Genomic DNA, 25,252 nt, shown 5'->3' on the forward strand with positions numbered 1-25,252 from the left:
TCGAACTGTGATATGGAGGAGACTCTTGAGAGTCCCTTGGACTGCAAGGAGATCCAACCAGTCAATCCTAAGGAAATCAATCCTGAATATTCATTGGAAGGACTGATACTGAAGCTGAAGCTCCAATACTTTGGCCATCTGATGCGAAGAGCCGACTCATTGGAAAAGACCCTGGTGCTGGGAAAGATAGAAGACAGGAGGAGAAGAGGACAACAGAGGATGAGATGTTTGGATGGCATCACCGACACTGGATATGAGTCTGAGCAAACTTCAGCAGAGGGTGAAGGACAGGGAAGCCTGGCGTGCTGCAGTCCATGGATTCACAAACTGTTGGACACAACTGAGTGACTGAACAACAACAAGGACCACAGCAGTAGGCATCCAGCTTGAAATATGGATTGTTATTAAAATAAGCGTAGCCTAATTGTTCTTTAGGGCTTCCCAGGAGGCTCAAAGGTAAAGAATCTGCCTGTTGAATTCATCACTCTCATAGTCGCTTGGGTTGTTCACAATCAAAATTAACAAAGCAAAACAAAAAAAAAAAACCCACCAAGATATCTGTTGATCCAATGGCCTATGAGGCCCAGTTCTTTGGCTTCACACCGCAGACTTGCATGCTTAGGATTTACATTGCCTTTCAAGACTACCTGTTTGAGGTGATGCAGGCTGTTGAACAGGTTATTCTAAAGAAGCTGGATGGCATCCCAGACTGTGCGATTAGTGCAGCAGATTCGCAAGTGCACAGAAGAGTTTCTTTGCTTCATGAAAGGACGTTTTGATAACCTTTTTGGCAAAATGGAGCAGCTCTTCTTACAGTTGATTTTGCGGATTCCCCCAAATGTCTTGCTTCCAGAAGATAAATCTCAGCAGACACATTCTTACAGTGAGAAAGAATTCCACCTTCTCCAAAAAGAAATTGAACAGTTACAGGAGAAGTATAAGACTGAATTGTGCACTAAGCAGGCCCTTCTTGCAGAATTAGAAGAGCAAAAAAACGTTCAGGCCAAACTCAAACAGACATTGTCTTTGTTTGATGAACTTGAAAATGTTGGCAGAGACCATGGGGCTAGTGATTTTAGGGAGGGCTTGGTGTTCCTGATCCAGAACTCCAGAAAACTCCAGAGTATCAGAGAGAATGTGGAAAAGGAAAGCAAACGATTGAAAATATCTTGATTTCTCAATAGAAAAAGGAGTTTCTCAAGGTGGACTGGTACGGGATTTATATCGATGATATCCTTAATCCTAGTGAACACTATATTTTGGGGAGGGTTTGTTTGTTCACACTTTCTTATATTCCACATCCTCCTCTTTTTTAGTCCACTCTCCTGAAGCATCTGTGCTTTATATTGAACTAATCTTTGAAGCATCTGTGATTAGAGGTCTGTAATGGGTGGGAAGGGATTCTTGGTTCATTAAGAACTCATTTGGGGGCATGACTGAAGAAGTAAAGCTTTCCTTGGCCGTTCAAAGATATTTGTAAAAGTTGTACCTTGGTCGTGAGTCCTTTGTAACCTTGACCTTTTTGTCTTACTCTTTGGATAAAATGAAATGACACAAAGGTTAAGTGGGTGTCTTCTTTATTAACCAGTCACCACACTGTGGGACAGCCAACACAGACTGCTTGTTCTTGCCCAGTAACTTTTTTCTCACACGAAGAAGTTAATGACTAGCTGAAAGAAGCAAGTAGCAGAAAAAACAACCATGACCTTTAGAAAGAAGAAAGAAGTTGTTTGTTTCTAAGATAAATCCTTGATGATGTTAAAGAGTTTAATGTCTTGGAGCCCAGCAATGGAAGACATTGGACAAAAAGGAAGCATCTCACTGGCATAGAAAAGGAAGCCTGGAACATACTGAATTGCAAAGATTATATTAACTGACTATTAGGTATATATACCATTTTTTTGGTCATACTTCAGTTAGTTTTGGAATCTGCCTTGAACCTAATATTTAATTAACTTATTTATTCACACTCATAGAAACTCTCAGTGATAAATTTTAGCTGTATCTTGTACTTAAATTCAATGGAACCTAATATTTCCTTTTGTAACTAACCCATGTAAAATGCTAGATCAGCCATGGAAAGGGGAGAAATGGCAATAACTTCTCTTAAGTTATTACTTGCTTTCCATGTCTTCCTAAAGAACAGAATTTGAAGTTTCTCCTTTATATAGAAGTGTAATTTAGGGTATTCATATTTGCAATTAAATATTCATCAGTATAAGAAGCCTGTGTTTACCTGGAATACAATCCTGTACATTAAATATGTCTATTTTAAAAGCTTTGAAAAAAAAAAAAAAAGAATCTGCCTGTCAAGCAGGAGATTCAGGTTCCATCCCTGGGCTGGGAAAATCTTCTGGAGAAGGAATGGCAACCCATACTAGTATTCTTGCCTGGAAAATCACATGGACAGAGGAGACTGGTGGGTTATAGTTAGTGGGGTCACAGCAGTCAGACATGACTTAGTGACTAAAAAACAATTCTTCCTTAACCTGTATAAAGTTATTGATATTTGGGCAATTCTGAGATTCTACCCTTCTGGGGGTGGTTGTACAGATTTTTCAGAGATAAAATATCAGTTCCAAAAGGGTTTGATCTTATCTACTGGCCATAAAAAATGAACTCTAAACCTGTCCTTGAGAAGGCATAGTTTCTGCTGATTGGGGCAACCAAGATGATAAGATTCTAAACTTCTGGGCAGATAACGCATATTGCTTAGAAAGCAGCAGGAAAAAGTACCCCTATTTCCTTCCTCTTTGTTAAGACATCTCAGTTCACCCGCCCTGAGGCCTGTGGCTTGTGACTGCCTCCTGCGCAGAGTGCCAGGCACTATGCAGCAGTCGTTTTCCGCCCATCCTGTCTCCACCTTGGCTCATCAGCCCTTGGTACCCGCAGGATCAATCCCAGACCAGCTGAATCCACACATGCAGAACCTACATATGCTGAAAGCCAAGGGTACACAGTTATTTTACATGGAGGACTTGAGCAGCCTCAGATTTTGCTTATCTGCAGGGCTTCTGGAACCAAACTCTTGTGAATACTGAGGGACAGCTGTACTGACATCTGGAGTCAGATAATTCAGGGATGACAGAGGATGAGATGGTGGGATGGCATCACAGACACAATGGACATGAGTTTGGGTGAGCTCCGGGAGTTGATGCTGGACAGGGAGGCCTGGCATGCTGCCGCTCATGGGGTTGCAAAGAGTCAGACATGACTGAGTGACTAAACTGAACTGAACTGAATTCTTTGCTACAGGGACCCTCCTGTGCATTATAGGATGTTAAGTAGCATCCCTGGACACTATTCACTAGATGCCAGCATCGACACCCCATTCCACCACGGGCTGCTTGTTGTGACAATCAACAATGTCTAAACATTGCTAAAAGTCCCAAGGGGAGGGGGGGAAATTGCCCTCAGTTCAGAACCACCATTCCAGCCAAACTGAACCACACAACTCAGTGCAGAATCGTGTTTCATCCAGTCTTTGTCACCTGATTGTCCTTTGGGCTCCCCAACCACTCTGTAAATTTCCTAAGAGAAGGATGAAGTCAATCTCACAAGTGCAAATCTCACAATCCAGCAAGGGATTAGACCCACAAAAACCTTCAGAAAGTACTCATCCTGGTGACTTGACGATGCAGTATCCCCACGGGCTGTTCCTCCCCCATGCTCCCCATGCCTCTTACCTACTCTGTACAAGCAGCAGCACAAAGGGATCCTCCAAGGGTTAGGCCAGGATTGTGGCAACATAATTTCACATGATGAGACCAACCCACGGCTCTCTGGGCTTACATAACCAAGCACAATCTGATCCTGGCCTATCAACCATGAATCTAACTCCCAAGACAGGTAAATGATTACACGTTCTATTTTTGCTGGCAGCCCATTCCAGCCTATCCAAGGCTTCCTCAACACACTCCAGAACCACACCCCAAGGAGTGGGAGGCCATAGGTATTCACACCACTGCCTGCAGGGACCCAAGGATTTCCAAATCTTGAAGAAAACCATAGGATAAGCTGTGCAATAATTGAAATGAAGAACGAGACCATCCGTCACAGTTCAGTAGAAGCTCCTGAGAACATGTGTGTTAAGCAAGAGAACCAAACAATAAAGAATACTTTGAACCCCTTGATGCAATGCCCAAGGGAACCAACATATTCTTTGCAACTCAGTCCCAGCAAACAATTCACCACTTGCAGGAAAAGAAGTCACTGTGTCACACTCCAGCCGCTGGTCTTCAAGGCCTGTCTCCCTCTCTCCTGAGATGTGTATTTTCTACCACTGCCCCTCCTATCTCTTTCTGTTACAAGAACAAGACAGGTCAAGCAAGTGACTTCAGATTGAATCTCCATTTTCGGCAACAGACGCCTCTCCTGAGGTAGGTCCAGCTCAAGTCCAGTTGAGCCGTTCCCAGAGGGGCAACGGCTACAGAGCAAGAACAGAAATGGCTAAACCAGGTCAAATTTGCAGGACTGTTTCAGCTCACCATCGCCACACATCCACAAACAGAATCAAGGTTAGTGCCAAGGAGGAACTGCCATCCAGGTGTTGGGGAGTCAGGGAGGGGAAAGAAATTTCATAGCAGTTTGGTTTTTATTTGCCCCAAGTAGTCCCATATTACTCTTTTCCTGGACTAAAATTTACCTCTTCAAGGAAAAGGGGTGGGAGGGGGTGGATCAAACTCAGGGATATTACTGGAGGCAGTGAATGTTTTCTTTGGCCCCACTCTGGATAACACTGTCAAAATCAGCAGACAGTCTTCTTTTCCACTGAGTTACTGTCCAGTCTGCTGGTTTCTCTTTGCTTTGATAACAGGAATGTGATAAAAAGCAAGCACATTCCTCTAAAACAGCACCTTCTTGCAACAGAGATGGTTGGGGGGTGGGGGTGTTTTATAAAGTCACGTGAAAGGCTTGGATGAGAAACACCCTTTCTGTTAGGTGACAGTAGGGAACTGAGGTGTTCTACGGAGTTCTCGCTTGTAGTATTCACAGATTTTTACAATCAGTTCCATTACGAGTTTTAGCTTCCACCTCTGGTAGTACAAACGAGTGCTGCCCTGGTGTCTGCTGCATCATATAAAGCCAGTCCCCTTCCAGCAGAGTCTCACTTACTATGTCCTAAACCTGGTATCAAGGATAAAGAAGCCCACACAGGAGGGTAATGGTGACTGGGACACTCAACCCAGACAAGGAACAGGGCGGTGGGGAGGCGGTCTGGCAGCAGATTTGGTGCAGAAACACTCCCTATGAGATGCAAGAGCAGGACAACACTGAAGACATGCGCCTCCAGAGTTACCACCGCCACACTGGAGCTCTGTGATCTCAAAGAGTTAACTTCTTAGTTTCGTTGCCTCATAGGAGAAAGGAGATAAGAACTCCTACCTCCTGGGCTGTCATGATGAAATAATCAAAGTATCATGCCCGGCAGCATAGGGGTTAAATTAGAAGTTAGCAAATTCCCTCAGCCCTCTCCCTGGGCATGCCCTCCCCACTTGCGGCTCCATCACACCACTTTCAGTGCTGTCCTTGGGAGTCCCGAAGATTTCTGACAGTGTCCAGGGTGTAACCAGGGTTCAACACTCTGGCTACTCTGTCATATTCAGCATCAGGCCACACAAGGGCCTAACACAAAACTTCCCTGGTGGTTTAGTGGTTAAGAATCCACCTGCCAGTGCAAGAGACGTGGTTCTGATCCCTGTTCCAGGAAGATCTCACATGATGCAGGGAAGCTAAGTCCCTGCGCCACAACTACTGAGCCTGTGCTCTAGAAAGCCCATGCACCACAACGAAGAGTAGCCCATGCTCAGCCCCACTGGAGAGAGCCTGTGCAGCAACGAAGACCCAGTGTGGCTAATAAACAGATGAATCTTAAAAAAAAAACCAAAAACAGTAAACACCCCCTGTGCCTCTACCGCATACATTCCAACCTGGGCAGGGCCCCATGCTTGAACGGGCCCCAGACCCACTGCAGCTTCACTGGGGATGTCTTCTTTCAGTACCAGGGATCATCACACTTCATCATTGAGGACATCTCAGGGGACAATGATCCTAGAGAAAGGCAACATTCGAGGTGCAGAATATAAATTATTGTCCTGATGGATCTAGGCTGCATTCTAGCAATTAGAACTCACACTGGTCCTTCCACACACCTACTGTGCAACAACTGAGACCACTGGACTGTGCAAAGGACCACCTGCAAAAGCCACCTTTCCACACCTCTGAACTGTACCACTCCACTCCTACTGTCACTCACCGCCACCTGCCTAAAGGTCCATCATCTGTGACCTTGTTCTACGCCCCCTACCTGTGAGGACGGGGATAAACTTTTTACCCCTCTGTATCCACGATATGCTTTGAGTGGAACAGGTGCTCAATGCTTTTCAGATAGAGATGTTGGTCACAAGAATTTCCAGCATTATAAAATCAATACCTTCTGAATTAAACATGAAATAGAATTCATTCAAATCAGCAGACCAAGAACATTCTGTTGTAATCTTGTTCTTTGAAAATCAGTAATCCATCTGTTAGGTATACAGGATAGATTCCCCCGTAACCAGAAAACTCATTTTCTGATCTTGCCAGGTAAAGAAGGGATGGCATGCTCAACTACATGTTATACCTAAAATGTTCCATGTGGTGCCATAGCCCAGAAGTACAGCAGGTGATTCTCTTCAGAACTTCAGCCCCAATAAGCACAAAAATACTATTCTCTAGTCAACCCTGTAACTTCCAGGGGGTTGTCTTAACTGTCCCTTAACTGGAAGAACTAACACAGCCTAAGGCTTCCCTGGTGGCTCAGTGGTAAAGAATCCGCTTGCCAATGCGGAGACATGGGTTCAATCCCTGGGTTGGGAAGATTGCCCTGGAGAAGGGAATGGCTACCCACTCCAGTATTCGCACCTGGGAAATCCCATGGATAGAGGAGCCTAGTGGGCTACAGTCCATGAGGACTGCAAAAGAGTCAGAGGTGCAGGATGAAACTTAGCAACTAAACAACAACAAGGCCTAGCTGCCCTTTATAGACACTGAATTCATGCCACACTCATTATTGGATTGAGGCCCCTCATGCTTTCCTTCCTTCTCTGTGTCATAAAGGACACCAATACTTGCTGAAGCAAGATCTTTGTCTTATCTCAGGCACACCTAATACCCAGACTCATGGATGACAGTGTCTTCTCATCTGCAAGAGAAGACAAAAACAACACTCCCGACCTGATCTGTCTGGAATGCTCATTCCCCAGCTCATATGTCTGGTAAACTCTTACTCATCCTTCGAGACTCAGATCAAGTAGCACCTTCTCAGGAAAGCCTCCCATGCCCATCCCGCTCCCCAAGCCTGATTATTTCCACCCTCTGCTGTCCTAGTCACTGGGGATCCTCTGGTTCAGGCTTAGCACACTGTCTTATAGTTATATCCAAGCTACTCAAGTGCAGGGAAGGGGGTGAGGCATGTGGGCCAAGTTGAGGCGGAAAATCTCCAAGTGTGGCTAGATATTACCAGGTCTGAATTACCTGGGGAACTTAATAGAAATGAAGATTCCTGGGCCCTGGCCCCACACCTACTGAATCTATATTCTAATCACCCCACTCCTAGGTGATTTTTATGCATTTGAGAACTACTGCATTAGAGTGTGATTTCTAGGAAGTAAGCACGGTGCTTTATTTATCCTTTGTGCCAGGTCCACTTTCATTAAGTGCAGTGGCATTATTCAGTAGATGCAATGCGCCTGATAATCTTCCACAGAGTAAAATCAAAAGGGCACTCAGAGACACGTGTCTCATCTGGTACCTGGGCCACCTAGATAAACTTCAGAAAATATGCCCCGGCAGGAGCAATGCATTAATCCAACTCCACTTTTATAGACACCAGTACATAGCAAGGAAAACACCAGGCTTTGGAATCAGAATGCCTGGGTTTAAAAATTTTACAACAAAACAAATCAACCAAACGAGCAAAATAAAAAACCAAAAACAAATAAATGTTAATAACCATTTCCCTAGCTAGCTGATCAACCTTGGACAAGTGGTTTACCTTCTGTAAGGCTCAGCACACACTACCAGAGAAACAGAATCACAATCCACATAAGATAGGTGTGTTACGTGTATTAAGAGGGAAATAATATATGAAAGCATATATATATCTGTGTGCGGTCACAACAGTTGGACATGACTGAGTGACTAAACAATTGTTCTTTAACCCATATAAAGTTATTGATATTTGGGCAATTCTGAGATTCTACCCTTCTGGGGGTGGTTGTACAGATTTTTCAGAGATAAAATATCAGTTCCAAAAGGGTTTGATCTTATCTACTGGCCATAAAAAATGAACTCTAAACCTGTCCTTGAGAAGGCATAGTTTCTGCTGATTGGGGCAACCAAGATGATAAGATTCTAAACTTCTGGGCAGATAACGCATATTGCTTAGAAAGCAGCAGGAAAAAGTACCCCTATTTCCTTCCTCTTTGTTAAGACATCTCAGTTCACCCGCCCTGAGGCCTGTGGCTTGACTGCCTCCTGCGCAGAGTGCCAGGCACTATGCAGCAGTCCTTTTCCGCCCATCCTGTCTCCACCTTGGCTCATCAGCCCTTGGTACCCGCAGGATCAATCCCAGACCAGCTGAATCCACACATGCAGAACCTACATATGCTGAAAGCCAAGGGTACACAGTTATTTTACATGGAGGACTTGAGCAGCCTCAGATTTTGCTTATCTGCAGGGCTTCTGGAACCAAACTCTTGTGAATACTGAGGGACAGCTGTACTGACATCTGGAGTCAGATAATTCAGGGATGACAGAGGATGAGATGGTGGGATGGCATCACAGACACAATGGACATGAGTTTGGGTGAGCTCCGGGAGTTGATGCTGGACAGGGAGGCCTGGCGTGCTGCCGCTCATGGGGTTGCAAAGAGTCAGACATGACTGAGTGACTAAACTGAACTGAACTGAATTCTTTGCTACAGGGACCCTCCTGTGCATTATAGGATGTTAAGTAGCATCCCTGGACACTATTCACTAGATGCCAGCATCGACACCCCATTCCACCACGGGCTGCTTGTTGTGACAATCAACAATGTCTAAACATTGCTAAAAGTCCCAAGGGGAGGGGGGGAAATTGCCCTCAGTTTAGAACCACCATTCCAGCCAAACTGAACCACACAACTCAGTGCAGAATCATGTTTCATCCAGTCTTTGTCACCTGATTGTCCTTTGGGCTCCCCAACCACTCTGTAAATTTCCTAAGAGAAGGATGAAGTCAATCTCACAAGTGCAAATCTCACAATCCAGCAAGGGATTAGACCCACAAAAACCTTCAGAAAGTACTCATCCTGGTGACTTGACGATGCAGTATCCCCACGGGCTGTTCCTCCCCCATGCTCCCCATGCCTCTTACCTACTCTGTACAAGCAGCAGCACAAAGGGATCCTCCAAGGGTTAGGCCAGGATTGTGGCAACATAATTTCACATGATGAGACCAACCCACGGCTCTCTGGGCTTACATAACCAAGCACAATCTGATCCTGGCCTATCAACCATGAATCTAACTCCCAAGACAGGTAAATGATTACACGTTCTATTTTTGCTGGCAGCCCATTCCAGCCTATCCAAGGCTTCCTCAACACACTCCAGAACCACACCCCAAGGAGTGGGAGGCCATAGGTATTCACACCACTGCCTGCAGGGACCCAAGGATTTCCAAATCTTGAAGAAAACCATAGGATAAGCTGTGCAATAATTGAAATGAAGAACGAGACCATCCGTCACAGTTCAGTAGAAGCTCCTGAGAACATGTGTGTTAAGCAAGAGAACCAAACAATAAAGAATACTTTGAACCCCTTGATGCAATGCCCAAGGGAACCAACATATTCTTTGCAACTCAGTCCCAGCAAACAATTCACCACTTGCAGGAAAAGAAGTCACTGTGTCACACTCCAGCCGCTGGTCTTCAAGGCCTGTCTCCCTCTCTCCTGAGATGTGTATTTTCTACCACTGCCCCTCCTATCTCTTTCTGTTACAAGAACAAGACAGGTCAAGCAAGTGACTTCAGATTGAATCTCCATTTTCGGCAACAGACGCCTCTCCTGAGGTAGGTCCAGCTCAAGTCCAGTTGAGCCGTTCCCAGAGGGGCAACGGCTACAAAGCAAGAACAGAAATGGCTAAACCAGGTCAAATTTGCAGGACTGTTTCAGCTCACCATCGCCACACATCCACAAACAGAATCAAAGTTAGTGCCAAGGAGGAACTGTCATCCAGGTGTTGGGGAGTCAGGGAGGGGAAAGAAATTTCATAGCAGTTTGGTTTTTATTTGCCCCAAGTAGTCCCATATTACTCTTTTCCTGGACTAAAATTTACCTCTTCAAGGAAAAGGGGTGGGAGGGGGTGGATCAAACTCAGGGATATTACTGGAGGCAGTGAATGTTTTCTTTGGCCCCACTCTGGATAACACTGTCAAAATCAGCAGATACAGTCTTCTTTTCCACTGAGTTACTGTCCAGTCTGCGGGTTTCTCTTTGCTTTGATAACAGGAATGTGATAAAAAGCAAGCACATTCCTCTAAAACAGCACCTTCTTGCAACAGAGATGGTTGGGGGGTGGGGGTGTTTTATAAAGTCACGTGAAAGGCTTGGATGAGAAACACCCTTTCTGTTAGGTGACAGTAGGGAACTGAGGTGTTCTACGGAGTTCTCGCTTGTAGTATTCACAGATTTTTACAATCAGTTCCATTACGAGTTTTAGCTTCCACCTCTGGTAGTACAAACGAGTGCTGCCCTGGTGTCTGCTGCATCATATAAAGCCAGTCCCCTTCCAGCAGAGTCTCACTTACTATGTCCTAAACCTGGTATCAAGGATAAAGAAGCCCACACAGGAGGGTAATGGTGACTGGGACACTCAACCCAGACAAGGAACAGGGCGGTGGGGAGGCGGTCTGGCAGCAGATTTGGTGCAGAAACGCTCCCTATGACATGCAAGAGCAGGACAACACTGAAGACATGTGCCTCCAGAGTTACCACTGCCACACTGGAGCTCTGTGATCTCAAAGAGTTAACTTATTAGTTTCAGTTGCCTCATAGGAGAAAGGAGATAAGAACTCCTACCTCCTGGGCTGTCATGATGAAATAATCAAAGTATCATGCCCGGCAGTGTAGGGGTTAAATTAGAAGTTAGCAAATTCCCTCAGCCCTCTCCCTGGGCATGCCCTCCCCACTTGCGGCTCCATCACAACATTTCAGTGCTGTCCTTGGGAGTCCCAAAGATTTCTGACAGTGTCCAGGGCGTAACCAGGGTTCAACACTCTGGCTACTCTGTCATATTCAGCATCAGGCCACACAAGGGCCTAACACAAAACTTCCCTGGTGGTTTAGTGGTTAAGAATCCACCTGCCAGTGCAGGAGACATGGGTCTGATCCCTGTTCCAGGAAGATCTCACATGATGCAGGGAAGCTAAGTCCCTGCGCCACAACTACTGAGCCTGTGCTCTAGAAAGCCCATGCACCACAACGAAGAGTAGCCCAGGCTCAGCCCCACTGGAGAGAGCCTGTGCAGCAACGAAGACCCAGTGTGGCTAATAAACAGATGAATCTTAAAAAAAAAAACAAAAACAGTAAACACCCCCTGTGCCTCTACCGCATACATTCCAACCTGGGCAGGGCCCCATGCTTGAACGGGCCCCAGACCCACTGCAGCTTCACTGGGGATGTCTTCTTTCAGTACCAGGGATCATCACACTTCATCATTGAGGACATCTCAGGGGACAATGATCCTAGAGAAAGGCAACATTCGAGGTGCAGAATATAAATTATTGTCCTGATGGATCTAGGCTGCATTCTAGCAATTAGAACTCACACTGGTCCTTCCACACACCTACTGTGCAACAACTGAGACCACTGGACTGTGCAAAGGACCACCTGCAAAAGCCACCTTTCCACACCTCTGAACTGTACCACTCCACTCCTACTGTCACTCACCGCCACCTGCCTAAAGGTCCATCATCTGTGACCTTGTTCTACGCCCCCTACCTGTGAGGACGGGGATAAACTTTTTACCCCTCTGTATCCACGATATGCTTTGAGTGGAACAGGTTCTCAATGCTTTTCAGATAGAGATGTTGGTCACAAGAATTTCCAGCATTATAAAATCAATACCTTCTGAATTAAACATGAAATAGAATTCATTCAAATCAGCAGACCAAGAACATTCTGTTGTAATCTTGTTCTTTGAAAATCAGTAATCCATCTGCTAGGTGGACAGGATAGATTCCCCCGTAACCAGAAAACTCATTTTCTGATCTTGCCAGATAAAGAAGGGATGGCATGCTCAACTACATGTTATACCTAAAATGTTCCATGTGGTGCCATAGCCCAGAAGTACAGCAGGTGATTCTCTTCAGAACTTCAGCCCCAATAAGCACAAAAATACTATTCTCTAGTCAACCCTGTAACTTCCAGGGGGTTGTCTTAACTGTCCCTTAACTGGAAGAACTAACTCAGCCTAAGGCTTCCCTGGTGGCTCAGTGGTAAAGAATCCGCTTGCCAATGCGGAGACATGGGTTCAATCCCTGGATTGGGAAGATTGCCCTGGAGAAGGGAATGGCTACCCACTCCAGTATTCCCACCTGGGAAATCCCATGGATAGAGGAGCCTAGTGGGCTACAGTCCATGAGGACTGCAAAAGAGTCAGAGGTGCAGGATGAAACTTAGCAACTAAACAACAACAAGGCCTAGCTGCCCTTTATAGACACTGAATTCATGCCACACTCATTATTGGATTGAGGCCCCTCATGCTTTCCTTCCTTCTCTGTGTCATAAAGGACACCAATACTTGCTGAAGCAAGATCTTTGTCTTATCTCAAGCAGACTTAATAACCAGACTCATGGAAGACAATGTCTTATCATCTACAAGAGAAGACAAAAACAACACTCCCGACCTGATCTGTCTGGAATGCTCATTCCCCAGCTCATATGTCTGGTAAACTCTTACTCATCCTTCGAGCTCAGATCAAGTAGCACCTTCTCAGGAAAGCCTCCCATGCCCATCCCGCTCCCCAAGCCTGATTATTTCCACCCTCTGCTGTCCTAGTCACTGGGGATCCTCTGGTTCAGGCTTAGCACACTGTCTTATAGTTATATCCAAGCTACTCAAGTGCAGGGAAGGGGGTGAGGCATGTGGGCCAAGTTGAGGCGGAAAATCTCCAAGTGTGGCTAGATATTACCAGGTCTGAATTACCTGGGGAACTTAATAGAAATGAAGATTCCTGGGCCCTGGCCCCACACCTACTGAATCTATATTCTAATCACCCCACTCCTAGGTGATTTTTATGCATTTGAGAACTACTGCATTAGAGTGTGATTTCTAGGAAGTAAGCACGGTGCTTTATTTATCCTTTGTGCCAGGTCCACGTTCATTAAGTGCAGTGGCATTATTCAGTAGATGCAATGCGCCTGATAATCTTCCACAGAGTGAAATCAAAAGGGCACTCAGAGACACGTGTCTCATCTGGTACCTGGGCCACCTAGATAAACTTCAGAAAATATGCCCCGGCAGGAGCAATGCATTAATCCAATTCCACTTTTATAGACACCAGTACATAGCAAGGAAAACACCAGGCTTTGGAATCAGAATGCCTGGGTTTAAAAATTTTACAACAAAACAAATCAACCAAACGAGCAAAATAAAAAACCAAAAACAATAAATGTTAATAACGGTTTCCCTAGCTAGCTGATCAACCTTGGACAAGTGGCTTACCTTCTGTAAGGCTCAGCACACACTACCAGAGAAACAGAATCGCAATCCACATAAGATAGGTGTGTTACGTGTATTAAGAGGGAAATAATATATGAAAGCATAGATATATCTGTGTGTGTGTGTGTATGTGTATATATATATATAAAGTATAATAAAGACTCACAGCATATATGTTTTGTGTCATTTTCTTAAAAATATAATTATCACCAAGTAATTTTTAGAAGGCTCGCTTTTACATAGGTCCAATAAAGAACACAGCTTCACTGTTAGACACAGAAACACTGGAAATATACAAAATTATGTTACCAAAGATACTCAGGGTTCTCACAGGCAAAGTTTGAATCACAGAAGGCTGGGATAGAAAGGGCCTCATGAGGTCCTCAAGTCCAGCCCTCTACCAGGAACCCATTCAGAAACAAGAACGTAGATTCATCCCTGCCGGGCAGCCTCTGAGATGTTCCCCACAACCAACCCAGCCCTTCATGCCATGCCACCCAGCGCTGCATCCTCTCACTTAACTGCAGAGGTTACTGGATTGAGCACGGATTACAGTCATCACTACAGTACGGATTACAGTAAGCAATGGCCTCCCAAGTCTCAGTCAACAAACAATGTCCAAATCCCAGGGCAAGAGCTCCTGCCATTAGATCCTCCACCTCTGTCTAGAAACCAGTCCTCTAGCTTCTTGTTTCTTTATGTTTTTACTAAATGTCTATTCTCAGTCAGCCAGAGTGCTAGTGTTTTAAATACATTCTTTCGTCAAATTCTCCCAATAACTCTTCCAGTAGGTTTTATTATTTTCAAGACGAGGTTCAGAGCAGTTATGCAGCCTCTGAGACCCTGAGGGGGAGTCAAGATACAGAGGCAGGTCTTTCTGGCTCCCCAGTCCTACTCTTTCCACTGTATCAGGCAGTTTCCAGCTGCTATTCCCCACCTGCTGACATAGCAGGAGATGCTTCCTATTTCCAACACTGCTCAAAATCCTCGCCAGGGCTTACTCTGCCCACAAGTCAAAAGGACAGCCTTTCTTGAGGGACAGAGGAGGTGCTCCAATAGGGTCCCCACTCTCTCTGCCTACCTCTGCATCAAAGGAACTCTGACCATTAACAAAAGCACTAATAGAACGCATGGAGCTTTTCAGAAAAGCTCACTTTTAGAAGAATTTCAGGCCACCCAAGGGACACTCGAGCCCTTTTCTAAGAGTGACGTTAAACCAGCAGTCCCTAGCAGCAAATATACTTCTTTTCTAAGACTTCTGGTTTGATCACATCTGTGGCTTTTTCTCACCCAGGAACAGGCAGCAGGAGGGTGTGCGTCTGTCCCTACTTACAGCCACTGCTGATTACAGCTACACATTCCGATACAGACATGCCTCTCAGACCAAAGAGGGGGCAGGGGTGGCCTGATCTCAGAAGCCCTGGAACAAATAGTTGGCAACAGCTGTGTTCTCAGAAGACCGCAGTTGGTCGCTACTGTTTTCTCATTCCACACTAGGTTACCGGCTATAATTCAAGTGCCCCTACTTCAAACGGCAGCTCGCAAAGTAATCAAGTGTCTGCCACAGGGGTCTGCTGGCTTTGAAAACTCGATCAGGAAGACCAAAATGTGGTCAGTCCCACCCCCACCCCTCTGAGACATTCAGGACGTCCCTCAGACTCACAGCCCTGACCACAGGCTTAAAAGGAGAAAGTCTCTAAAAGGAGCCCTTCCCTTGAAAAGAAGGCTCCCACCCCAACTCAGAATCTCTTCAGAAGCAGAGAACTGTGAAGAAATCTCTGCTAACTAACCCAATTATGGAGAACCCTCTCCCCTCCCAGCCTCACCCCTCAACTGTTTCCTCACTAAGGCTTTGGCAATGGTTTTACGGTGTCTAATGAAAAATCAGAAGAGATACCCAAGCAAGATCTCAGGGATACAGAGGGGTTAAGAACCCAGTGGCCGGGGGGGTAAGGAGCAACTGGAAAGCAGGCAGAAAAGCCTGGAAAATTCTGTAAGGGAGCTGGCCTGCTGTAACTGTGAGACATTTTCTAAAAGGCTCCCTCCACCCAAAGCACTAGTGCGATAAGTAAGCTCCCACCCTCTTCCCTTTCCGAACCCAATCCCCAACCACCCATTCTATTACCTGTCTAAGACCCAAAAGGAAAGGCATCCTGCAAGAGCATCATCCACACTAACGCTGGGAAAAAAGGGCTTTTGAAAAGTTAAGGTCTTGGAAGCCAATGGTTAATTAACCAATTAAAAAATAATAAATAAACATTAAACTTTAAAAAAGAAATATATTCCACTGTTATTCCCATTATAGAGGAGGAAACTGAAATTTAAAACAGGTAAGTAGCCATAAAACTACTATATGACCCAGCGATTCCACTTCTAGGTATCTACCTCTCCAAAACTGAAAGCAGGGACCCAAATAGATACTATGTACATGCTATGGACATGTACACCCATGTCCATAGCAGCATTATTCACAGTAGCCAAAAGTGGAAACTATCGAAGTGTCCATCAACTGATGAATGAACAAACAAAAGGTGGTATACCCACTTAACAGAATGGTGTTCAATCATAAAAAGGAATGAAGGGGACTTCCCTTGTAGTCTGGTGGCTAAGATTCTACACTTCTAATGCAGGCGACTCAGGTTCAATCCCTGGCCAGGGAACTAGAACCCACGTGCTGCAATGAAGATTGAAGATCTTGAGGACTGCAATTAACTCCCAGCACAACCAAATAAACGAATATTTAGAAAATGAATGAAGTCCTGACGTATGCTACAGAGTAGATGAACCTTGAAAACATTATGCCTAGTGAAACAAGCCAGTAACAAAAGACCAAATGTTATAAGATTCCACTTATGTGAAACAGGCATATTCACAGAGACAGATTAGAGGTTACCAGGGACTGGGGGGAATGAGGAGCGGGAGTTATTGCTTCCTGGGTATACGTTCTCTTTGGGGTTATGAAAACAGTTCTGGAAGTAGAGAGTGAAGATGGCAGTACAACACTATGAAGTATACTCAATGCTACTGAATTGTACACTCAAAGTGGTAAACTTTATGCTATGCATACTTTAACATACTAAAACATTTTGAGTCATATAGCTGTAAGGCGTAGAAGCTAGAATTTGAGCCTAAACCCATCTGACTCTAGGGCCCCTGCTGTCAACCCAAGGGTTCCACTCCCTCTGGCAAAAGCAGCAAACAAGGAATGGAGAGAACTGGATTCAGGCCAACACTATCTCTGTGACTTTATTCAAGCCTGACCCTAGGAGGCCTCACTTTCCTCAGCTGATAAAACTGGATAGCTGTCTGTTGATTGTGATTTCATCACACAGAGAGTCCCAAGCCGTGATTCCTGACCCAGATATCATTTGCTTCTGGCCCACTCTGGAGATGTTGATGGACAGTGAGCAAGGGACAGGGACTAGCTGTCTGTGCCCTTACCTAGCCCCTCCCCTAGGGGTTTGCCCTGGTGTGGAGCCAGCTCTTAAAAGAAGCCTCCTCTCCCCTCCCCATTCTGGGAGAGGACTCCTGGCTGTGCTCCAGGATAAACTTCCACAAGGCGAGCAATAACATAAAGTCAAGGAAAAGGTCAGGGGAGCCCTTAAAAAGGCCTTCTTGCATCCTAAGGTGGTTGAAGCCATTCCACAGCTGTTTGTCCTGCCTGCTGCCACCCAGACACAATGTGGGTGCTCTTGGCTGTCTTTCTGCTCACCTTGGCCTATTTATTTTGGTCCAAGACCAAGCGCTCTGATGCCAAGTACCCCAGGAGCCTCCCATCCCTGCCCCTGGTGGGCAGCCTGCCGTTCCTCCCCAGACGTGGCCAGCAGCACGAGAACTTCTTCAAGCTGCAGGAAAAATATGGCCCCATCTATTCCTTTCGTTTGGGTTCCAAGACTACTGTGATGATTGGACATCACCAGTTGGCCAGGGAGGTGCTTCTCAAGAAGGGCAAGGAATTCTCTGGGCGTCCCAAAGTGGTAAGCAATGCCTCTCATCCCTCCCCTCACCAGCCCCTGGGCATGTTGAGCTCTTCAGCCAAGGCCATGCCTGCCTGCAATGCTCCTTCCAGTTCCAGCAACCTGTGATTCTTCCAAACACAGACTGGTGGGGCTGTGGGTGGGGAGCGACCCCTCAGACTTCACCCAGCCTCTAAACTAGGCAGGAAGAATTAAAGGAAGATTTTAGTTTCTGGGTTTCTCTGGAGGTGGGACAGGGTGGGAGTGGTGGTTTGAGGGGGTCAGGGAGCCATTACATCATCTCTCCGAGCTGAAAAACTGAAAGTGTGAACCACTCAGTCTTGACTGACTCTTTGCGATGCCATGGACTAGCCCACCACACTCCTCTCTCCACAGAATTCTCCAGGCAAGCATACTAGAGTGGGTTGCCATTTCCGACTCTGGGGGATCCTCCTGACCCAGGAATCAAACCCAGGTCTCACCCATTGCTGGAAAGTTCTTTACCACATGGGAAGCCCAAGAGTCTAGCTCTCTGAGTCTAGACTACCATGATTCACTGAAAGAGTGTATGTAAAGCATTTAGCCCAGTGCTGGATGTTCTCAATAACTAGCCTTGATGAACGCTGTTCACACGGAAAACTGGGAGTGATTACTGTCCTCCGCAAAAAGCTATGAGGGAGAAGTACCCTGATTCTTGGAGGGCTGGGATCACTATTTCCCTGGAGCTTCCTCAAGCTGCCCCAGCCCTGGGGAGCTGACCTCTGCGAGCACTTTCACGGAGGGTGCTGAAGATTCAACCTGTTGAGCTCTCTGTTTGCTCCTGGGAGCAGAAGGGAGTGGGAGCTAGTCATCCAGGAACACTGCCGGGCTCCGACACAGCACCTGGCTGCTGAGTACTCCCCTGAACATCCTGGGCAAGGCCCCCTGGCTGCTCATCTTTGATCAGACCAAGGGTTGACTCTTCTTTCCTTGGGCCAGTCGGCCTGGTCTGTGGGCCAACTACCCTCCCTCTTCCACCTCTGCTGGGCTTCTTCTCTCCAGGGCAAAAAGGAAGGAGGCTGCTAATCTGATGGGGTCTGCAGATCCGGGGATAGAAGAGGGGAGGTCTGGGGGACCTGTATAGTTTTGGGGGTCCTCTGGGCAGAAGCAGCTTGGCCCAAGTCCAAGCTGGGTGGACAAGACATGTGCGCTCTTCTGATGTGGCCCTGTGGTGGGCACACAGCTGGCAATGGAAGGGGGAACTAAAGGGGGCTCAGCTGCTGTGCCTTTAGCAGCCCCCATCCCCAGAGGACCCAGGGAAGGCCAGGGGCCTGGTGTGTCCTCAATCTCTGCTCCTACAAGTTTGGAGAGTCCATCCCATCACAGCTGCCTCACCCTGTCATTGCTCTGAAAATCTAATTCGGGGTTCTTTCTTTCTCCTTACTCTGTCTCTCCGTTGGAACTGGGAGTGTTAGGCCGTAGGTTCTGTCCTAGCAAGGCCCTGCAGTCAGGGTGGAGTGAAGCAGGGAACTCTACAAGGAGGCTGCACGACAGGTACCAGCCTCACTCCTCTCGGTGAGGGTGGGTGGATGGGGTCTGAGTCCTATGTCCTATGTCCTTTCCTGCTTTCCAAAGGCCACTCTAGACATCCTGTCAGACAACCAAAAGGGCATTGCCTTTGCCGACCATGGTGCCCACTGGCAGCTGCATCGGAAGCTGGCACTGAATGCCTTTGCCCTGTTCAAGGATGGCAGCCTGAAGTTAGAGAAGATCAGTGAGTGCCTGGCTGGCCCTGGGCTGCAGGAGCTTGAAGAGGGTTGGGGAGGGGGAGGGTTCTCCCCTCCACCACCCCGCTGGGTACCTCCTTTCCACATTTTCTTGGCTACCGCTGCCATCTACTGGCCATCTGCTCTCTGTCTTAGATTAAGATGGAACTGGTGGAGACGGGGGTGAAGGGATGGCTCAATGCCCACCCTTACACCCCTCTCTCCCCTCAGTTAATCAGGAAGCCAATGTGCTGTGTGATTTCCTGGCCACCCAGCATGGAGAATCCATAGATCTGTCCGAGCCTCTCTCTCTGGCGGTGACCAACATAATCAGCTTTATCTGCTTCAACTTCTCCTTCAAGAATGAGGATCCTGCCCTGAAGGCCATACAAAATGCCAGTGGTGGCATCCTGGAGGTTCTGAGCAAGGAACTTCTCTTAGACATATTCCCTGTGCTGAAGGTGAGGATGTGGAGAGGCCCTATGGGCAGACCTCAGCAGACCCTGACAGCATCCCCAGTTCTTTCCTCTTACAGTTCACTCCAGACCCACATTTTTTTCTGACTACCTCAATCACAGTGACCTCTACCTCCTCTCACTCTTCAAGACCTTGCTGGTTCTCTACAGAAATAGGTTTAGCTTCTAACATATGCATTTTAATACTGATGATAATGTTTTAGGTGGTATTGTTTAGTCACTCAGTCGTGTCTGACTCTTGCGACCCCACGAACTGTTACCAGCGTGACTCCTCTGTCCATGGGATCTCCCAGGCAAGAACACTGGAGTGGGTTGCCAATTTCCTTCTACAGGGCATCTTCCCAACCCAGGGATTGAGCCCACGTCTCCTGCATTGCAGGCAGAGTCTTTACCCGCTGAGCAACTGGGAAATGCCATGTGCCAGTACCAAAGCTCCACAGGCATTCATCATGCGTTCCCTTTGGAAGTGGGCTTTATTATCCCCATGCAGATGAAATACAGGCTTCAAAAAGTTAAGGAACTTAATCACGGCTTGAGACTCAAGTCTGTGTTACTACTGAGTAAAGTCTCAGTCAGCGCTAGATGTTTGACTGAAGGGGGAAGGGGAAGTGGAGGTGACTCCTTTCTCCCTTGTTTGGAATTGTCCTGGTTGTCACTGATGGCCCCATTCTGGGTCCCTATGCTGCCTTCCATTCTGGCTGAAGGTTGGGGTTAGAGTGGGAACTTGCCAGGGACGGACAGGTAGAATCTAACATTTCCACTTTGCAGATTTTCCCCAGCAAAGCTATGGAAAAGATGAAGGGTTGTGTTCAAACGCGAAATGAATTGCTGAATGAAATCCTTGAAAAATGTCAGGTAGGTGATAGGGCAGAAGAGAGGACGAGTTAGGTGGAAAGCGGCAGGAGAGCAGGGTTGGGTCCATTTTGGACAGTGTAGGATCTCCAGCACCTAGCAGAGAGTCTGGCATGTAGTAGGTGCTCAATAAAAACTGACTTAACTAATAAATAGGAATAGAGAAGTGAGGAACTGAAGAGGATCCTGGAAGGGACCCATCCACCCCGCAAATTTAAAGAGGGCCCAGTGTTTTCTCCACTTCCTCAAGTTCATGGGTCCTGACTAGCCTCACTCCACTCCCTCATTTCCAAGTGGGAGGAGCCTTTGTGTCTACAGTCTGGGTGAGAGTATGGCAGGGCTTGCAGATGGGGCTCCTTCCTCATCATAATCTCCCAATCTCCCCCAACCAGGAGAACTTCAGCAGTGACTCCATCACTAACTTGCTGCACATACTGATCCAAGCCAAGGTGAATGCAGACAATAACAATGCTGGCCCAGACCAGGATTCAAAGCTGCTTTCAAATAGACACATGCTCGCTACCATAGGGGACATCTTCGGGGCTGGTGTGGAGACCAGCACCTCTGTGATAAAGTGGATCGTGGCCTACCTGCTACACCATCCTTCAGTGAGTTTCTCTCTACCCGAGCTTTCCCAAGCACTCTTGACCCCAGACACACTCACCTCTGCTCCAGAGAAAGGGAGAGGCAATACCCCTGGGATTTCTTTGCAGGATGACTGGGCTGTTGCCCCCTTTGCCCAAGCAGTGGTTGGCTCTGGTCCTTGGGCGGAGCTGCCCCATCTTCTGCAAGCAAAGCTGGGGTTGCAGAGCCACCGCTGGGCTGGGTCTGGGCCCTTTTGGATGTAACAGTAGGATTCTTCTAAGCCCTTGCTTCTCCTAGGCTGATACACCCAGGTAACATCCACCCTGTTCTGGCCCTCAGTTGAAGAAGAGGATCCAGGATGACATTGACCAGAATATAGGTTTCAGTCGCACCCCAAACATCAGTGACCGGAACCGCCTTGTCCTGCTGGAGGCGACCATCCGAGAGGTGCTCCGAATCCGCCCTGTGGCCCCAACGCTGATCCCCCACAAAGCTATCATTGACTCCAGGTGTGCCATCCCTCCCAGGACATCCACCCACCTGGTCCCCCCTCCAGGATCTGACCCCTCCAGCTGGCTGGTGAACCTACAGTCAATCACTGACAACCGATCATCCTACCCACGACCCTCCTGACGAGTGTGTCTATACCCACTGACACCCACCGACCCATCGACCTGACCTCCCTCAGAAGCTGCCTGCTGCCTGGGAGACTCGTGCTCCGACCCAATCCAAAAGCCGCACACACACACACACACACTCACGCTCACACGCACCAGCTCAGTATGCACACCCAAGACCCTAACAGACCCACAGTGTTGATCCTAAGTGCTAGTCGGGAATAGAGTGCGGCATTCAAATTCATTCTGGCAGAAGCTGAGGAGAAGATGCGGGAGTGGGCATGAGGGAGCCAAGGACTCTTTTCCCCAGGGTAGGGACCACGCAGCCTTGGGGCAGAGCAGGTGGGGAAGGACAATACTCCAGACCCTCTTTTCCTCTCCCTCTCTGGGGCAGCATTGGCGACTTTACCATTGACAAGGGCACAGACGTTGTGGTCAACCTGTGGGCACTGCATCACAACGAGAAGGAGTGGCACCAGCCCAACCTGTTCATGCCCGGTGAGTCCCTCTTCTGTCCTTCCCTCCCAGGCCATGCCGCCCGCTCTGTGCCCACCTCTCCAGCATTGCTTCCCTTCTGCCAGGCTTCCTACTAGAAGACTCCTGACTCCCACTACATGGACCTGTTGACACCCCCAGCCTACCCTACACTTACCCAGATTCTTCACAGCTGGGTTTCCCATTCTCCTTCCACCAACTCAAGCCTCCTCTCCTAAGAAGACCTACAGGCATATGTCTCCTGTGAAGTCAGCCCCCTCTCCTCTTGGATGGTGCCATTTTCACCTGTTTAATACACTTTTCATCCTTCCTGAATATTCCATCTTCTCTGTGTGATTAAGGGCTACCTGAGAGCAGGACATTTATCTCTCCTAAGATTGCCCCCCAAAGAAGGCTGTCCACCTTCTCAGACTGGGGCTCCCCAGGCAGGGCCTTGTGCTCCCCCTACTCTACTGACACGGGCCCTGGCTACCAGCTGATGCCTCCCCATGTCCGCAGAGCGCTTCCTGGACCCCACGGGGACGCAACTCATCTCGCCATCGTTAAGCTACTTGCCCTTTGGAGCAGGACCCCGCTCCTGCGTAGGTGAGATGCTAGCCCGCCAGGAGCTCTTCCTCTTCATGTCCCGGCTGCTGCAGAGGTTCAACCTGGAGATCCCGGATGATGGGAAGCTACCCTGTCTGGAGGGCAATGCCAGTCTCGTCTTGCAGATCAAACCTTTCAAGGTGAAGATCGAGGTGCGCCAGGCCTGGAAGGAAGCCCAGGCTGAGGGTAGCACCTCATGACTCCACCCTATGTGACCCCCACCCCACAGAATTAGAGGAGCTCCCCCACCCTCTCCCACCACTCCTTCTTCCTCCCCGCCCACTCTGCCTTCTTTCCCAGCCTGCAGCCCTGGCAGGGATGCGCATAAAACAGTTTTTTCTCCAAAGTTCCCTGAGCAGCTCATTCATTTGTTCACTCATTTCTTTCAACAAGTATTTTATTGAATACCTACTATGTGCCACTCACTCTCTTGGACCCTCAGGCTCCTTGGCCTCATGAAACTTAAAATTCTAATGAGGGCTGACAAATGAACATTTCAGAAACTCATAAGTGCTTTGGAGTCAATTATACTGGGTGCCTATGATGTGAGGTGAATGGTCAAGGTAGGGGTGGCCATTGTGAATGAAAGGTTGGGGGAGGCATGAACTAGGGGGAGGTGCCCCACGCTGTGGGAGCCGCATGGAAAAGGCTCTCATTGTCGGAGAGGCCACTCTGTCTAGAGCAATGCCAATGAGGGGAAGAATGGTCGCTGATGAAGGGACTGCAGGCAGGACCAGGTCCCACAGAGTGTCTCTAAGTAGCAGGAAGGAGTTCCGGTTTCTAGTCCAGGTATGAGAGGAAGTCATAGGAGGGTTTATACATTTAAGTGGAAATGTCTGGTTCATATTTTTTAAAGTTCATCCAAGTGGAAACTGGTCTGCAGAGAGATGAGAGTTGGGACTGGTGGAGGAGGTTGTGCTGGTCCCTGAGAGCAAAACGATGGTGGTTTACACCCTGGGGATGGCAGGGGAGATGGCAAGAAGTAGTGGGATTAAGTTTACACTTTGAAATTAGAGCAGCAGGTCATGTTGGCTTTGATCCAGTCATTGCTGTGTGTACCTCAAAGGTTTGTCTTTGGAGGAGTTGTCTGTAATCCACAAACTCAACCCACCACTACTCCTCCTTCTGTCTTGGTCCCCAAAGACTGATAGGTCTCCTTTTCCTTGTTCTGTGCTGGAGTAACCACCACCAGGGAAGGGCTTCCACAGCAGCCTTCTGCTAAAACACTGAGGCTCTGTCCCCACTCCCCACCCCCAAACCCCAGGAAGCCTGTAAATGCCTTACTAGAAAACAGAACCTTCTTCAAACCCTAAATCCAGCATCTTTAAACCTTGGCTGCTGGCCAGTCCGCAAGCAAACGATGTCCTGAGATGCCCTGGGAGAAACTGGCCCTTGCTCTCTAGCCTAGAGAGAGGCCCCAACCACAGCTCCCTGGCGCCAGCCAGACCAGGGTCAGATCATCAGCGACCCAGTCCTGACTGGAGAAGGGCTCTGGACCGGCTGGGAGGACAAGCCTGAGACCCTCTGGCCAAGTTCCAGACAGAGGAAATCAAGGGAGCCCCACAAGGAGGGAGGGTCATGGCTTTCCATCACAGCAGCATCTTCTTCCTTCAAAGAGCTTTGCTAATCCAGGGGTACCTGACTCCTGTTTCCCAACTCAGTCCTGGCCTTCTCTGGCCCATGACCCTGAGGCCTTGCTAAAGAGCCCAGAGGAGTCAGTGGGCAGCTGAGGCTGACTCAGCCCCCAGCACAGGAGCCGAGAGAGATGACACCACCGCGAGCTGAGGAGAAAGGGGTTAAACTGGAGGTGGCCCCCTGCTTCTCCCGGGTTCCTTGACCCCGCCGGCTGGTCGCTGGTCCAGAGCTGAGCAGCCCTTGGCTCAGAGAGTGGAGAGCGGCCCAGCTGGAGGAGGGAAGTGCTCCAATCTGCTCAGACTCTGAAAGGAACAACATCCCCTTTAGAAGAAGTGGGCAAGTGTAACTGGGATGGAATCAACCACTCCCCAGCTACTGATTCAGACCATTGTCTGGCCATAAAATGAGAGGTGAAGGGGAGAAACCTGAGGGCCAAGGGGGCAGGCGTGTGGGGCGATAACGTGCCCTAAATCACCCAGCGACTCAGCTGCAGGGCTGGGGCAAGAACCCGGAATATTTCAGTGATGTGGAATGAGTAGCCAGCACGCTCTCCCCACAGGTCTT

General features: G+C 47.9%; 1 protein-coding gene and 1 pseudogene across 1 annotated transcript; both read left to right on the forward strand.

Annotated features, from left to right (window-relative positions):
* The first annotated feature begins 476 nt into the window (after positions 1–476).
* LOC122446770 lies at positions 477–1,260 on the forward strand (annotated as a pseudogene).
* Positions 1,261–17,255: 15,995 nt separating this feature from the next.
* Positions 17,256–23,399, forward strand: LOC122446740 (steroid 17-alpha-hydroxylase/17,20 lyase). The gene is made up of 8 exons (XM_043477236.1): positions 17,256–17,719; positions 19,313–19,451; positions 19,675–19,904; positions 20,688–20,774; positions 21,164–21,379; positions 21,696–21,865; positions 22,368–22,471; positions 22,967–23,399. Exons 1-8 carry the CDS (start codon positions 17,423–17,425, stop codon positions 23,251–23,253), a joined length of 1,530 nt encoding a protein of 509 aa, XP_043333171.1. The 5' UTR covers positions 17,256–17,422; the 3' UTR covers positions 23,254–23,399.
* Positions 23,400–25,252: the final 1,853 nt, after the last annotated feature.

The sequence above is a fragment of the Cervus canadensis genome, chromosome 8 (assembly GCF_019320065.1).
Source record: "Cervus canadensis isolate Bull #8, Minnesota chromosome 8, ASM1932006v1, whole genome shotgun sequence".
Taxonomy (NCBI): Eukaryota; Metazoa; Chordata; class Mammalia; order Artiodactyla; family Cervidae; genus Cervus; species Cervus canadensis.